The sequence below is a fragment of the Astatotilapia calliptera genome, chromosome 5, assembly GCF_964374335.1.
Source record: "Astatotilapia calliptera chromosome 5, fAstCal68.1, whole genome shotgun sequence".
NCBI classification, from domain to species: Eukaryota; Metazoa; Chordata; class Actinopteri; order Cichliformes; family Cichlidae; genus Astatotilapia; species Astatotilapia calliptera.
In genome coordinates this window covers 10,972,867-10,987,645 of record NC_137426.1, presented here as the reverse complement: position 1 = coordinate 10,987,645, position 14,779 = coordinate 10,972,867, and the positions used below count along the sequence as shown (strand labels likewise).

The following is a 14,779-nucleotide window of genomic DNA, read 5'->3' as shown; positions in this document are numbered from 1 at the left end:
CTGACCTCTGAGGTGTCCTTGTTTAATGGGTTTAATGACTGTGTGTGAGATTGCTGATGACGTCATTGCGGCAACCTCCAAAATCAGCCAAATGCCCTCCATGTCCTGGGTGTTCCAGCACATGGCCAGCTTCCTCTGCAAGCTGTCTCAGCAAACACACACACATACACACATTTAAACGCACACACCGACACACTCCCCTCATCCAGACCTCCCATGGTTAAAGCATCTGCTGCAGACAGAATGCTTCTTCATGTACAGAGAAAGACGCACACACAGCTTTTGGATGCTCATCACTGTTTTTCACACGGAAATTATAGTCAGTGCTGCAGTCACAGCCGACCTCCGCTGAAAAACACAAGCTGGACAACATTTCTAGGAACATCTTTGCTCATTTTTATGAACCTTAAAGCCCTGAATGCATTTGTCACCACCTTTTTTAGCTCCAAGTTTTGCAGCACATTAACTACGTGAAATAGCCCCAGTTCTCCCATCAGTCATGTTTCCAGCCGCTTATTTTTTCCAACCATAAGTTATGAAATGAACTTCCTGTTTTCTTCAGTGTGACCTGAAAGTAGCAGTGGAGCCATAAAGTCATATGGAAAGTTTTTACTGAGGTCAGAGTGCGAGGAAGCCGAGTGTTGTTTTCTTCTAGACAACCTAAAGTCTTATTGCAACCAGAGGAGGCACACCCTACTGGCCATTAAGAGTAATGCATGTTTGATGCACTTAGGCACTATTTAGACTGGTCAGCTGCTACCATCTTTTATACTGTCTATGGTGGTGACACCCTATACTGCAGGTGTCTTGGGAGGTGCAGATTCCACAAATGGGCTGACAAAGGTGTCTAACCCTTGTCTTTTGATTAAGTATCCCATTGCACGTTTTTAAAAAGCCCAAGGTCACATCTCATAATAGCTTGTTTCTAGTTTAAAACCTAAAGATTTAATTTTTAATATAGTTTATTTATCATTTATTTAATAATTGCTTTTCCTTTTTTTTTTTTTACCCTTTGTATCACAACACTTCCTGCAGATGTTTCACTTTAATATCATGTGGGTGTTTGTCCCTTGAGCGGTTGGAAAGCTTTTAATGTGAAACATCTGTGCAGGAAGTGCAGCAGCAAAAGAAGGATCTGAGAATCTGATGTTTCACCTTTAAAATACCCCACAGTTTGTTTGTTTTTTAAATCACATTTTAACATGCTGTGGTCAATGTAAGCTTCTCTTGGCAGTATTGAGGGGAAACAGACATGGCCGGGGGGGTTTGCGGGTGGGGGCGCTGAAGCGAGGATGTGGGAGTTGCACCCTTGCAGTATCAGTGGGCTGTGGGCTGTCGTCTGTTCTGTTTGTGTATTATCCTCAGTTTGTTTTCTTTTTCCCTTTTGACTCCTCTCATTTCTCTCACTGTTGCCTCCTCGCAGGGCGTTGCTCAGGACTTCATGTTGTCTTGTAGGCACTGTTTGATTCTCTCCTCTGTTCCTTTTTGTCTTGCTGAAGTCTCCTGCAGCCTCCATAGCTCTGCAGCCTCCACTACCTCCTCCTGTCTCTCTCTGTCGTGGTTCTGCATCGCTGTTGTTTTTCATTTTTTTTGGGGTGATCCTTTGAGTTCATCTTCTGTTTGTTGACTTGCTTTACTTTTTGATTGTCAGACACCCCCTCCCCTCTGCTCGCCGTGCGTTCTCCCATGGTTCAGTGCTGCGCCTGTTTACACTTCTGTGGTTGGTCAGTGGGTCTCAGTCCTGTTCGTGTGAAGCTGTGTCAGTTAGTTCTATGTTGTGGCTTGTCTTCAGAGTGGACTATGTGCATAAGGCTCCGCAGCTTCCCGGTTTAACACCGACCCATCCCCACATCCAGAATGTTAAATGTCTTGTTGAGGTCGTGCTGTTGTGAAATTACTTCCCTTCTGGAAATAATCTGTGTCGGAGGTTTCTCATTAACAACCTGATGAAACTCAGAGCAAGGTGGTGGTACTGAGGAGTGGATAAAAGTGGTCAGACAAAAAACATGTTAGGGCGACACTCCTGGCTTTGTTGAGCATGCAAATTCTTTCATTTTACCCAGGTTACAAGGCAATATAGCCGTTAAAGACAAGGAGCCTCATGCAGGGACTTTTTTAATGTTTCTATCTTAAATCTTCAGTTTTTTTGTTAGATTGAGCTCAGATTCTCACTATATACATACAACACATTTCAAACATCATCTTTTCTCACCAGCTAATACCAGGATTTATGTCAGAATTTCATAAGAATTTCAAAGTTAATCTGCATAAACAAAAAAGGAAAAAAAGACTGTTGCAGGTTTCTACAGATGAGACCAAAATGGAGATGTTTGGCTGTGAATCACAGCGCCACATTTGGACAGATCAGCACAAACACCTCATACCAACTGTCAGCACAGTGGTGGAGGGCTGAGGATTTGTTTTTCTCAGATACCTTGCAGTCACTGGGTCGACTGTGAACTCCAAAGTTAAATCTGAGGCCATCAGTCTGACGGCTAAAGCTTGACCAGTAAATTTACAACAGAATGGCTGAAAAAGGAAAAACTCAGGTTGCCGCAATGATCCAATCAAAGTCCAGACTTTAACCTGACTGAAAAATACTTAAGAGACGTGTATAAATAAATGATCCCAAACATCAACTTCAGTTCATAAACTGAATAAGTGCATAAACTGAAACAACATTTTAAAGAAGAGTGGGCAAAAATTACTCCACAATGATGTGAGAAGCTGATAAAGTCACACAGTGAAATGCTAAAGCTGCTGGGTTATAGGGTGTACTTCACAGGACTGCGCAAACTGACTGTATATTTGACAGAAAAAAGGAAAAACAGAATCAATTCCCTTAAAAACATTTAAATCGGTTCTTGCTTGAGGCTCAGTATCTCAGTTTGATTTAATTCAGTTTCTTTTAAACTTATTGCTGAAACTTTCTGCAAAAGTGAAGCAAAACTGGACAACATGGTTTTACTCCTCATTCCAGTTCACGTTATTATTGTTGGATTGTTTTTTGTTTTGTTTTTTCCTTTGGTTCATTCCATTGAATATTTTTTTTAACTAAAATTCAGAATTTGAATAAATGTTATGTTTTCACAGCAGTAGAGCTATAACCTTAGCAATACAAGAGTACTTGTTACTTTCTGGTCATCTGTCTAACTTGCTTTATATCCACGATTTGTTGGAAATGTTGGTTCCATATTTGATGTTGAAATGTTTACCAGCAGTCAGTCTGAATAGCTTTAATGATGTAAATTTGAGTAATTTTGCCCCAGTTTGTTGACCCAGCAGAGCATTTCCAGTATTTAATTGTGAATAACATGACATGGAAATGAAGGAATTTTCAGATAAAATCATCCAGTCAGAGTTGTCAGCTCAGTCGTTCATGAGGACAAATATCAAACCTCAGTGTGTGAGATTAGAGAAGCTCTGTTTTGTTTTCGTTCATCACCTGCTCATATTTCTTTGGTATGGAAATACGACAAACAGCGGATGGAGCGAGCGGAGCTGAATGCGCTGTGAGCAGAGATCAAACAGATCACAAACGCTCCACATACATTACTACAGTCCAAACAGGATCACAGCTGATGAAGTGAAATGCAAATACACAGTTTGTTTATGCAAATGCAGAGCAGAGCCGTCGAGCAGGACGCGAAGCTAGACTGCACATCAGACTTCAGATCTCAAACTCGGAGCTCTGATGTCAAACAAACTGTATGTGTGCGTGATTGTGCGTGTGATTGTGTGTGATTGACAGCCCCGTGTTAAATCCTCACTGTTGTATCTGCTGTTTTCTGTTCTGTCTGCTGCACTTCATTATGAACTGCTGCACCCAACTCGTCTGTGACACTCTGAAAGCTACCTGGACCTTTTTATCATGAATGTTGTGTGATCATAAAACGATGAAATGCTGCTCTCTGCATTCAGCCAAAGGTTCACCATGTAATGATTAGGAGTCAGAGGTGTTTCTGTTTTCTGAGAAAACTCGTCCTGTCGTTTTTCAGCTTTCCCTCAGACTGATTCTGTAACGTTTTCTCTGCCTCTCTTCCTTCATCCCCTAACCACTCCTGAACCTTGCATCCTCATTGTGTTTTATTTTGTTGCCAATTAAACATCAATTTAATTCATTCAAATTTTATTTTGCTCCCATCCAAAACCTTCCTCCTTTTCCAACTACCATCAATTTTCTCCATTATTCTGTCTGTCCTCATCTGTCTTTACTCACCACCTCGAACCCTACTTCCTTCCTTCTGTCATTCCCCGTAAAACCTTCCGCTTCCTCCTTTTACCGCCTCCATCCTAACAGCCAAGACCCAGGATGGCATTGCTCTGGAGATACAGCCTTTGAAGAGTGAAGAGGCCGCTGAGTCTGAGGAGAAGGAAGAGGTCAAACCAGTGAAAAAGGTCAATGTTACCAAGAAGGAGAAGTCTGTGCTTCAGGGAAAACTGACCAGACTAGCTGTGCAGATTGGGAAGGCTGGTGAGTAGCTCACACACACGCACACACACGAACAATCTTAACCTAGCTTAGAACAAAGGCTGGCGGTTGAGGGGAATCTGCTGGTCTAGCTTCAACCTGGGGTGGAGTATTTTTATTTTTTTTAATTCACTTTCCAAAAACGTAAAAGTCGAGTCAGCACAGTTTTGTAGACCACATTTAAAGAGACATGCCAAAATGAATGAAGCTAATAGTTTTGTAAAAGATTTTGAGGTTTAACTTTAACTGATTATTAAGAATACTTTAACAGCCACAAATGAATGTCAGTAATTTGAGTTTTTAAACTACTGTGAAACTCTGATGGGACCTCTCTCCTTCGTCTTCTTTTTTTTTATTTTTTTTTTTATGCTGGGAGCCTACAACAGGGATACTCGCGCTGCTTTGTCTGAGGACCACTTTTGCACAATCACTGGAGACCAGAGGCTGGTTAATAAACATTAAACAAGCAAACAATCTCCTCCACACAAGTGTTAGCATTACTGTAATTTAATTCACACTGATTATGTGTTTATCAGACCCTGATGAAAGCTTACAGTTGATATGCAGTGGTCTGTTTTTTTTTTTTTTTGCCATTTAGAAGAATAAACTTAAAGTGTTACTTCGCCAGGAAGACAAAGTGTTGTGGTAGTTTTCTGTATTCACATAATATTTAACATTTTCCTATATTTTCCTTATTTCTTATCTATATTAACTTGAATACCCGCCCAGAATGACAAGTCATTCATTTTACCATATTTGGAAGCTGCTGCTGCTGCTGCTGCGTTTTAGCTGCAGTTGATTGAATTGGTTACTTTTGAAGGACTCTGTACAGCATTAAAGATAGCTGGAACCCCTTCAGTAGATTTTATTTAGTGAATTATAAAATGTCTGTGGGCCAGCCAACGTCCTGTGGCAATCCTGAGTTGGTTCCTGAGTCATACGTTAAGTATTACTGCTCTGCCTCTGAATGATGGTGTTAAATAAAAATGTAAGAGATTGCCAGAGTTATTAAATCAGCTCTGTTGCCAAAAGAGTTCAGAGTGCCCTGAGCTAAGTAAACATTGTGATCATGTCTGACGGCATCGCCTTGCCAGCCTCTGTGAAGGCTAGTTAATGTTATCAGTATATTACAGCTATAAGCGGTGAGTCTCCAGCTGCAGTTCAGCGCAGTCACAATACCAAAGGATGTCAAAACTGATAAATAAAGCATAAAATGTACAGAATCACTAATAAAATGAACTGGCTGTTTTATTATGTGATCCTACTCATTATTAGGTGCCTGAATTTGACTGTACTGTTAGTTCAACCCAGATATCTACAGGATTGATTCAACATCAGACATATCTGAAGTTATTGGAAAGGCAGTTTTGTCTCTTTTTGATTACACTAAGAGGATCTTTGCAGTTTTATTTCTTTACAGGCTAGTAGATCCTAAACAAGTCTCTTTATTAGATACATAGAAATGAAACTTATGCTGCTACATGACTCTCACAAAGACGACATTTGAGAAAAAGTGTGTCTTGCCCTCTAATAGCACACAAAGTGATCAGGCAGCGCAGGGACGAAGAGGCTGAGGGTCAAAATGCACTCAGTTCTATTGGATGGATGTTTTTTATTGGGGACACGATTCATCCCGGAATTGAAAGCATTTTCTGTGTCATTTCAATTGACCTTAATACACCAAGGGGTTTTCAGGACATCATTACCGAACAGAAATAGAATTTGGGCCAAACACTTTGACTGGAGGTGACTGACAGGAGAGATGAAGTACAGAAACACAAACGGGAATTTTCTGTTACTTCCCCTCACCTGTTTGATATTCAGGATGTTGTCTGGTTACAGGCATCCAGACTTCACTGCCTTATTAAATATCATAGTTTAACCACCTTTCAATTTTTTACAAGCGAGACATATTCAAGTGTTGGCAGTCCGGAATCAGTGCAGTTAGACACCAAAGCGTAAATAGATTAAAGATTAAAGTGTATTTTCTTTTGGTAGTTGACTATAGAAACAGAGACATGGAAAGCAAAGGGGATGACATGCAATCAAAATTATTTTGTAGTAGCATCAGACTGGGGACAGTGTGGTTAAATATTTCCCAAAAGGCTAGACCACAGGGAGAGTTTGCCAGCAGGTCTTCAGCAGGACTGCTCATCAGATCATCTTTAAAAGCACCACAAGAGATCTGAAAAGTGCTGCCACAGCACTGTGAAAAATGCCAGGTTGGTTTTGCTTAAAAAATGCTAATTTAAATAAAAGAAGGTTTTTAATAACTTGAATGTGACTGAATCTGCAGTACTTAATGTGGACAAGTCACGTAAACCTAATAAACTAAGCCATAGTCTCCAAATGTCCTCTGTAATGGACATTTGGTTTTGGTCTATATCTTTTGACTTATTTGAGCTACCCTACTGATGTGCTCAATAGAGGACATTCCGGCCTTTCCAATGAGGCAGGAAATCAGAAAAAAAGATAGTTTAAGTTAAGGATACTTTTTACGTCAGTTCTCAGTGGATTTTTTTTGAGCAAATAATGGGGACTACAATCTGAAAATGCACTAAGATTGACCAACTTTAGAAAGCTGAAGTTGAGCAGCTGTATTTCCATCATGAGTTAAGACACACTGCGTTCCAGGAACGCTGGTTTTATTAACCTTAACAACCTTGAATAGGTTCACTGAACAAGTGTCATTAATCGCTGCAGACACAGTCATGGTGGGCTGTTAATAGCTAAGCCTTTACAGTGTTCTTCAACACACAAATGTCGTCACTCAAATAATGATCACAATGTCATTAAATTAAGCATTTAAAGGTAAACATTAACAGTCCCGTGCACTTGTCACTGCAGACGTGTCTTCTGCTTAGAAAAAAATGTGTAAAAGTATGAAATGTGGACAAGAAGTGCAGATCAGTCAAGTAAGTCAATTTAAAATGTGAGTATAAGTTGCTGAATACAAAATAAGATAATAGGTATTGGATCACCAAGATTATAACATCATACATGACATAAAATGGTTAGAGAAGATAGGCATGCTAACAAAAAAATTAGCCTTTATTTACTAACAGCTGAAAATGGTAAACATAATTCCCAAAGGAGTAAATAAAACAGGAATCCAGATGTCAAACACAGGATTTATGGAAAGACAAGATTATATACAGACAGAGACTGATTACATGAAACAATGGAAAGTAATTAAAGACAGGTAAAACTAATGAGTGCTAGAAAAACAGTTGCAAAGGAGGAAAGAGCCGGAGGTAAAACTAGAACCAGGTACATGAAAAACTTGAAAGTAAACTACAAAATTACATGAAGACAGAGACTAAACAAGTTAGCAGAGATGGAGGAACACAGGAGTCCATAGAAACTGGGAACACAGCAACAAAAGAACAGCCTCAGTCCCAAAGGATTGAAACTGAAGGTTTAAAGATACGTGTTGTAGAAACCTTAAAACCCTTAAAAAAAAGCTTACTTGACTTTAATGGAAAACTGCTCTTGTTCCACCCAGGTCTGATCATGTCGGCGGTGACAGTTATCATCCTCATCCTCTACTTTGTGATCGACACCTTTGGGGTCCAGGGTCGGCAGTGGTTAGCTGAGTGCACCCCCATTTACATTCAGTATTTTGTCAAGTTCTTCATCATCGGTGTGACAGTTCTGGTCGTCGCTGTCCCTGAGGGGCTGCCGCTTGCTGTCACCATCTCTCTGGCCTACTCTGTCAAGGTGAGCAGGAGGGAATTATTTAACATTAATAGAATCCTCTCAAAATCATGTCAGAGACGCTGAGGTTTTAATGAGTGCACCTTCATCGTCCATCCCTTAGAAAATGATGAAAGACAACAACCTGGTGCGTCACCTTGACGCCTGTGAAACCATGGGCAACGCCACGGCTATCTGCTCCGACAAGACGGGTACTTTGACTATGAATCGGATGACAGTGGTGCAGGCATACATCGGCGATACGCACTACAAGACTGTCCCAGAACCAGATGCTATCAAGCCGGATACTTTGGAAATAATGGTCAACAGCATCTCTATCAACTCAGCGTACACCACCAAGATCCTGGTGAGTCTTTAACTATCACATCGACAAATAGTGACACTCAGGTGTTCCAAATGCAATTATTTGGCTCTGGAGCATCTATAATAATAAACAGAGAATATTCAGTTATTTATGGGCCTAACATTTCATTTATGTTAAAGAAAGAAGCTGTGCTGTGATAAATGCTTTATTAATGGAAGTCTTCACTACGCAAGTTATGAGTATAGACTGACAAGCATGTAAACTGCAACATGAGTGCCTGCCTGAGGCAGTAACTATAGTTGGGACAATGTTTCCTGATGATTACACAGGAGAAAAAACATCTAAGCAAAGAACATACCAGAAAAATCTGAGCACAATCTAATGAATGAGATTCAGCATCATCCCTTCTTATATTGAGTGTATATTTATGAGCCAATACAAACTGTTGATCGCATTCTTCACAAACATACAACTTTGCCATACTCTGAAAATTTGGCCTCAGGTGTGCATAAATGTGAGCAGCATTCGCTCCGGGAGCTTTCTGTCCTTCTGTTTATCCTCCACACCCCAAGCAGAAAGTGGTAACGCATTACCTACATACAGTAACCATCTATTTTACAGATCAAAGTACTGTATTCTTATTACAGTATGTAGACTAGTATGTAGTGTTATTAGTGTTTGGTAGTCCATAGTTTTATTATAGCGAGTGTCATCATGACAGAGAAAACAAGAGGTAGTCAGATAATGAAAATATCTCAAAAAAGTAATCTCTGATATATTTTGTATATGTTAGATATAAAGCCTTTTTTTTATTTCATTTTGATGATTATGGCAATACAGAAATGTCTGGTGTCTGAAAATTATGGTCATTTACACACTGGATGCTTTTCAAGTTACGAATTACAACATCAGTGCGGTGTGGCATGGAGATGATCAGCTTGTGGCACTGCTGAGGTGTCACTGAAGCCCGCAGTGCTTGATATCAGCCTTCAGCTCTTTTTATATTGGACATTCTTCTCCCTGACAATATCCCCGTAGATTCAGAGTAAGTGGAGTTGGCTCGCTTATCAAACAGAGTAAAATTATGGCCAACAAACCGTTTGGTTGCGGTTTTGGCACTGTGTGTAGGTTTTAACTCCTGCTGGAAAAGGAAACTGTCATTTCCATAACGCATGTCCTCACATGGAAGCATGAAGTGCTCTAAAATCTCCTAGTACATCGCTGTGTTCATATTGGACTTGAAACCCAAGCTAACGCTGGCTCATGTCAAGTCAAGAAAAATGAATACTAACATTTTAATTAAAATCATTTATCTGATATAATTTATTATATTAATTTATTAGATATGTGTCACCATGTGTGTTAAGTGATTTTAAATTATAGTATTAAACCTGTTTCATGGCACCAACATGACTGACAGTTACTGTTAACCTGCACATGTACCTGAATTGCAGCTACAGAAGCGTTGTGTTCTTCAGATGGTCTTGTTTTGTGCGTATAGACCCAATGAAATGATTAAAATTTGATTAATTCTGGAGCCCAAGCTTCTCTGATTGAACCAGCAAACATCAAACAAACCTGAACCGCTGGATGTTCCTAGTGACCCGCTTTGCTTGTAACTTTAATCATGTTTAAGCACCTCCAAACTTTTTCTCGCTCCTCAGCCCCCGGAGAAAGAAGGCGGCTTACCTCGCCATGTGGGTAACAAGACTGAATGTGCTCTGCTGGGCCTGGTGCTGGAGCTGAAGAGGGACTACCAGCCAATCAGAGATGAAGTCCCCGAAGAGAAACTCTACAAGGTTTACACCTTTAACTCCTCCCGCAAATCCATGAGCACGGTGCTAAAGAACGCTGACGGAGGCTTCCGGATGTACAGCAAAGGAGCATCAGAGATCATCCTGAGGAAGTAAGAACAAACAGTCTGAGGAAAGATGGCTGCTTGGGTGGACACAGTAACCTTTTTGGTATACCTTTATAATCTCCCTTCACTTCCTCTGATTCTCTCTCATCTCCCAGATGCTCTCGTATCTTGGACGCCCAGGGCCAGCCTCGTGTCTTCAAGCCCAAGGACCGTGACGAGATGGTGCGAAAGGTGATTGAGCCGATGGCGTGCGATGGGCTGAGGACCATCTGTGTGGCCTACAGGGACTTTCCTGCTGAGGCTGGAGAGCCAGACTGGGACGCTGAGAATGACATCCTCAACGAACTGACCTGCATCGCCGTGGTGGGGATCGAAGATCCCGTCAGACCTGAGGTACAGCACCACCGATCAAAATGCTCTCTGTAGTTAACAGCTCATGTTGGCCAATGTGCCGTTAGGTTTCAAAATCAATGATGTTACCTGCTGAAGAATCTTTATACAGCTTATTTATTCTTATCATTTTCACCTTTCCTCTTTGGGCGTGTTTATGGCCAAACATCCCAATCTTTATTTCTGTAGCATTGTTGAAAACACTGTGTTGCAAAGCAGTCATATAAACAAAATATTAAAGTCATAAAAAGAGTTTCCATTCATCGTTTTAATTAGGCTAGAGCTTATCCCAGATGTCATAGGCTGAGGAAAAGACTTCTCCTTGGACAGTTTGCCAGTTCTTTACAGCGCTTACACAGAAAAGCAGACAAGCATTCTTTCACATCTGTGGCTAATTAACAAGCATAAATTAACCCGCATGTTAACATGCATTTTTGAGACTCTGGGAAGACATCAGAGTACATGCAATGTCCTCTGAAAGCCCCGAGCCAATCAGAGGGTTTGAATCAGGAACCTCCTTGCTGTGAGGTAACAGTGCTAACAAATGCACCAACATGCTTTCCAGCCACCATTAGCTCAGAATGTGTGCAGTTAAATATGAAGTTAATGCACATTTCTTGGTCCAAATTACTTCAATTGAATACCACTGTGGTAGCTTAGCATGATTCACAGGTGAAAATAATCCTGATTTATTTTTATACTGGACTGTGGTGCAGCCACCATTCCTCTCATTGGCTGCCCCTCATAAACGGTAACAGGTGGATGGGGCTTCATTGCTGACAGCCAGATCTGTATTAGCTCATAGGCACTACTTGCACATAAACTGACCTTGTTGTTGGAAGAGTATCCATCGCTTTGTGTATATATGACAAAAACATTAGGACAACCATAGAGGGCCCCCTTTACGAAGATATTTAAAGAGGACTGTGCGACTGGCCAGACTGCTACGAAACCCCAAGGTGAATGGTTTCAGCGTAGCCATGTTGGTGTTTTGAAATGTGACAGGGATCTTCTTTTCTGATTCTTAATGTGATCAGCATAATTTGAAGCTAGTCATTGAGACCATAAACTTATCAGGAAACTATACTGAAGTCACAGAGTAAGGGATATGAGGACCATTTTTCCATAGATTTCCATGGCAGCTTCAGTGGTTAGTGGTGGTTAGTATGGAATTGCATGGGCTTACCATTTCACGTCTTATATGGTTTTGACGTTTTTTTGTTCAGATTTGTTTGTGATTCGCTGTTTAGATAAAATCGTGGATCTGTTTTAACCATGCAAAACCGCAGCTCCGAATAAAAAGGCTGAACATAAAACAATGTTCGCTGTTCACCAAAAAGACTTTTCTATTCACGATGTGTCATTTCCTCTTTTGACCTGAAGTGTGGATAACCTAACAGTCAGTGAGAGCAGAGAGGAAGAGACCATGATGTTATTCAACAAGAAACACACTGTAATTATGGATTACATAATTACCATTCAGTCATATGTCACATCCCAGTGCCTTGATAAATATTGTATTTTCATGGGAGATGAATTTACATAATTTCCACTTTGCCTAAAAAAAAGGTAAAAGGACTGATAAGCTGTCTATGCATGCAGACTGACAGATAATCCAGTTGTTTCTACCTCCCGCTGTCCTCCTCCCTATCCTCTCGCTAACAGCTCTGTGCCATTTGTGTGTGTTTTTGTTTCTCACACTTCCAGAAGGTCCCTATTCAAAGACGTTCATAGTGTTGCAATCAGTTGTTCACATGAAAAGCGCCGGAAATAGCTTTGTTGCTTTACTAAACAGCAGTAAGAGGCTGCTGCTTCTGTTGCCTGCAATAATCCAGACTTCACGCAGGGATCAGTAGATCTACGGGATAATCAGAGTTTGTGGTGTGCAGCTTGTTTTTTCTGATGATGCAAAAATAAGTTAAACAGACCAAACAGGGAGCTTAAATTTTCTTCATTGAGATTGAAACTCATCTGAGAGGCTGCTCTTGACTATATTGTTATATTTGTGTAAGCATGCCATTAACTTTCTCCTAACATGAAGACCGAAGTTTGTCCTAGCCAGATCTTACAGTCCGGATGCTCTGAAGTGTTAAATGAGGCCTGTAATGAAGCTGAGAAAGCATCAGTGCTGCTGCCTGCTGCTTTAATGTCAGAGCACAAAGATCACCAACAGGATGGAAATAACCGGAGAGCAGCAGGAGTCAATCAGCAGCACAGTGTTTATCTCTTCACAACTTGTGATGGGCACAAGACTGAATATTTTGGCTTTGTGCTACAAATAATTTTTTCTCCTCACGTTCAGAAAAAGTGTTTTTGTAACTGCAAGTAACCCCAAAATCAAGCAGTCAGTGCTGAAAGTTAAGGAAACACAAGGATCCCCTTTTAACCTGATTGGTTCATTAACTTAAAGGGTAATGTATGCAGACCATTCATAGAGCATTTCCTACAACATTTTACTATAATTAATGTAAGTGTCCGCAGTGTTGCGCCAAAGTCCTGAGCCACCCATTATTTCTTTACATTGTGCTACAAAAGGAGCCAGACTAATTTTAAAAATGCTCTTTAGCAATAGATCTCTAGGCTTTCTGAAGCTCTTTTAACATTTTTCTTCGGACACTGGCTGCTTTTTCACTCATTTTCAGCCCAGCCCTTGTACATAAACCTTTGAGAGAATGTTTTTTTGTTTCTTAAGCAATTTAGCAGGTGCATTTTGATGCTTGAATGATTCGTAGGTCACTAACTCCAGGTAATGAACCAGCGTTGTGTCTACACATAGCAGACAACTTAGCAAAAAAACAATTTTAAATTGTGTCTTTGGGAACTTTGTTACTCACAGCCTGTAAGAAAAACACATCTGTACCTTTTCTTTAGCCAAATCCATTAAAAATCCCAACGATCTTATAGTTTGACAGCAGAAAATCTTTGCTCCAACAAGTTGATTCCCAAAGAGATGAAAACTCTGCATATCTTGGCATGTTGTGTAATATGTCCTTAAAATTATGAGGAAAAGTGAGACCCGGAAGACAAAAAAAGAAGTGGGATGCCTAAAAAGACCTGACACAGGAATAGAGAGATGAAGCTGGCCGTTCAGGGGATCCACTGTTTACTTCCTCCTCAGAAATGGTCTCAGTGGAAGGATGGCTGTTAAGAAGCCATTCTTAAGGAAGGGAAACAGTATGCTGCACCCTGGCTGAGGCACTTTAAATGAGAACTGTGCAACATTTGTATGTATTTGTAAGCAAAAAATGTGCCCTCCGTTGGGTTTTGGTCATATCAGTCGGACCACCTGAGGAGCACAAGAAGCAGTCAGCACCTCTCTCGTCTGTGTACCTTTGTGTAGTCACTATCACCTCTCCCAGACCGAGATGAATGAATCTCAGGGTGGGTTTAAGAACAACGACGGTGGTTCTCATGTAAAATCTGCTGCTGCTGGAATTGGACCTCTTACACACAAGCTCTGCTGCAGTATAAACTCTTTCTTTAACATCTTTTAAGACCCTGAAGAAACAACCAACAGAATGTTTGTGACAGTTTTTTTTATTTGGGTTAAAGGCAAGGGGTCCTTCCTTATGTTTCAGACTCAAAATCATCTTCATCTTTTCTGTCACTCTGCATTCATCTTCAAGGTTTTTTGTTTTTTTTTACTGTGAAAATGCTCAAGTCCCTTTGTTCTGACTCTCCTCCAGGTACCCGAGGCTATTTCTAAGTGCCAGCGTGCAGGCATTACCGTGCGCATGGTTACCGGAGACAACATCAACACTGCTCGTGCCATTGCGACTAAGTGTGGCATCCTGCTGCCTGGGGAGGACTTCCTGTGTCTGGAGGGCAAAGAGTTCAACCAACAAATAAGAAATGACAAGGGAGAGGTAAAACGACTACAAAAAGAATCCAACTGCAAGCAACATTCATATGAGCATTTAAGTTTAAAAAAAAAAAAGAAGCTTTGACCAGAGAATGACTCTGAAATGAACTCAAAACAACCACCAAATTAAGTCAATATGGCCCAATAAGTCTTTGTTGCTAATGCCAGATTTCC

At 40.6% G+C, this 14,779-nt stretch overlaps 1 protein-coding gene across 9 annotated transcripts in view; it reads left to right on the top strand.

Moving 5' to 3' along the window:
• The window catches only part of LOC113022133 (plasma membrane calcium-transporting ATPase 1-like), a 129,476-nt gene that overhangs the window by 88,901 nt on the left and 25,796 nt on the right, over positions 1-14,779 (top strand). For all 9 annotated transcript variants that reach the window (XM_026167210.2, XM_026167212.2, XM_026167213.2 and 6 more), the window contains 6 exons: positions 4,301-4,474; positions 7,977-8,191; positions 8,292-8,534; positions 10,157-10,398; positions 10,509-10,746; positions 14,430-14,609. In XM_026167210.2, coding sequence (XP_026022995.1) covers positions 4,301-4,474; positions 7,977-8,191; positions 8,292-8,534; positions 10,157-10,398; positions 10,509-10,746; positions 14,430-14,609 — 1,292 coding nt within the window. The remainder of the gene's footprint in view (positions 1-4,300; positions 4,475-7,976; positions 8,192-8,291; positions 8,535-10,156; positions 10,399-10,508; positions 10,747-14,429; positions 14,610-14,779) is intronic.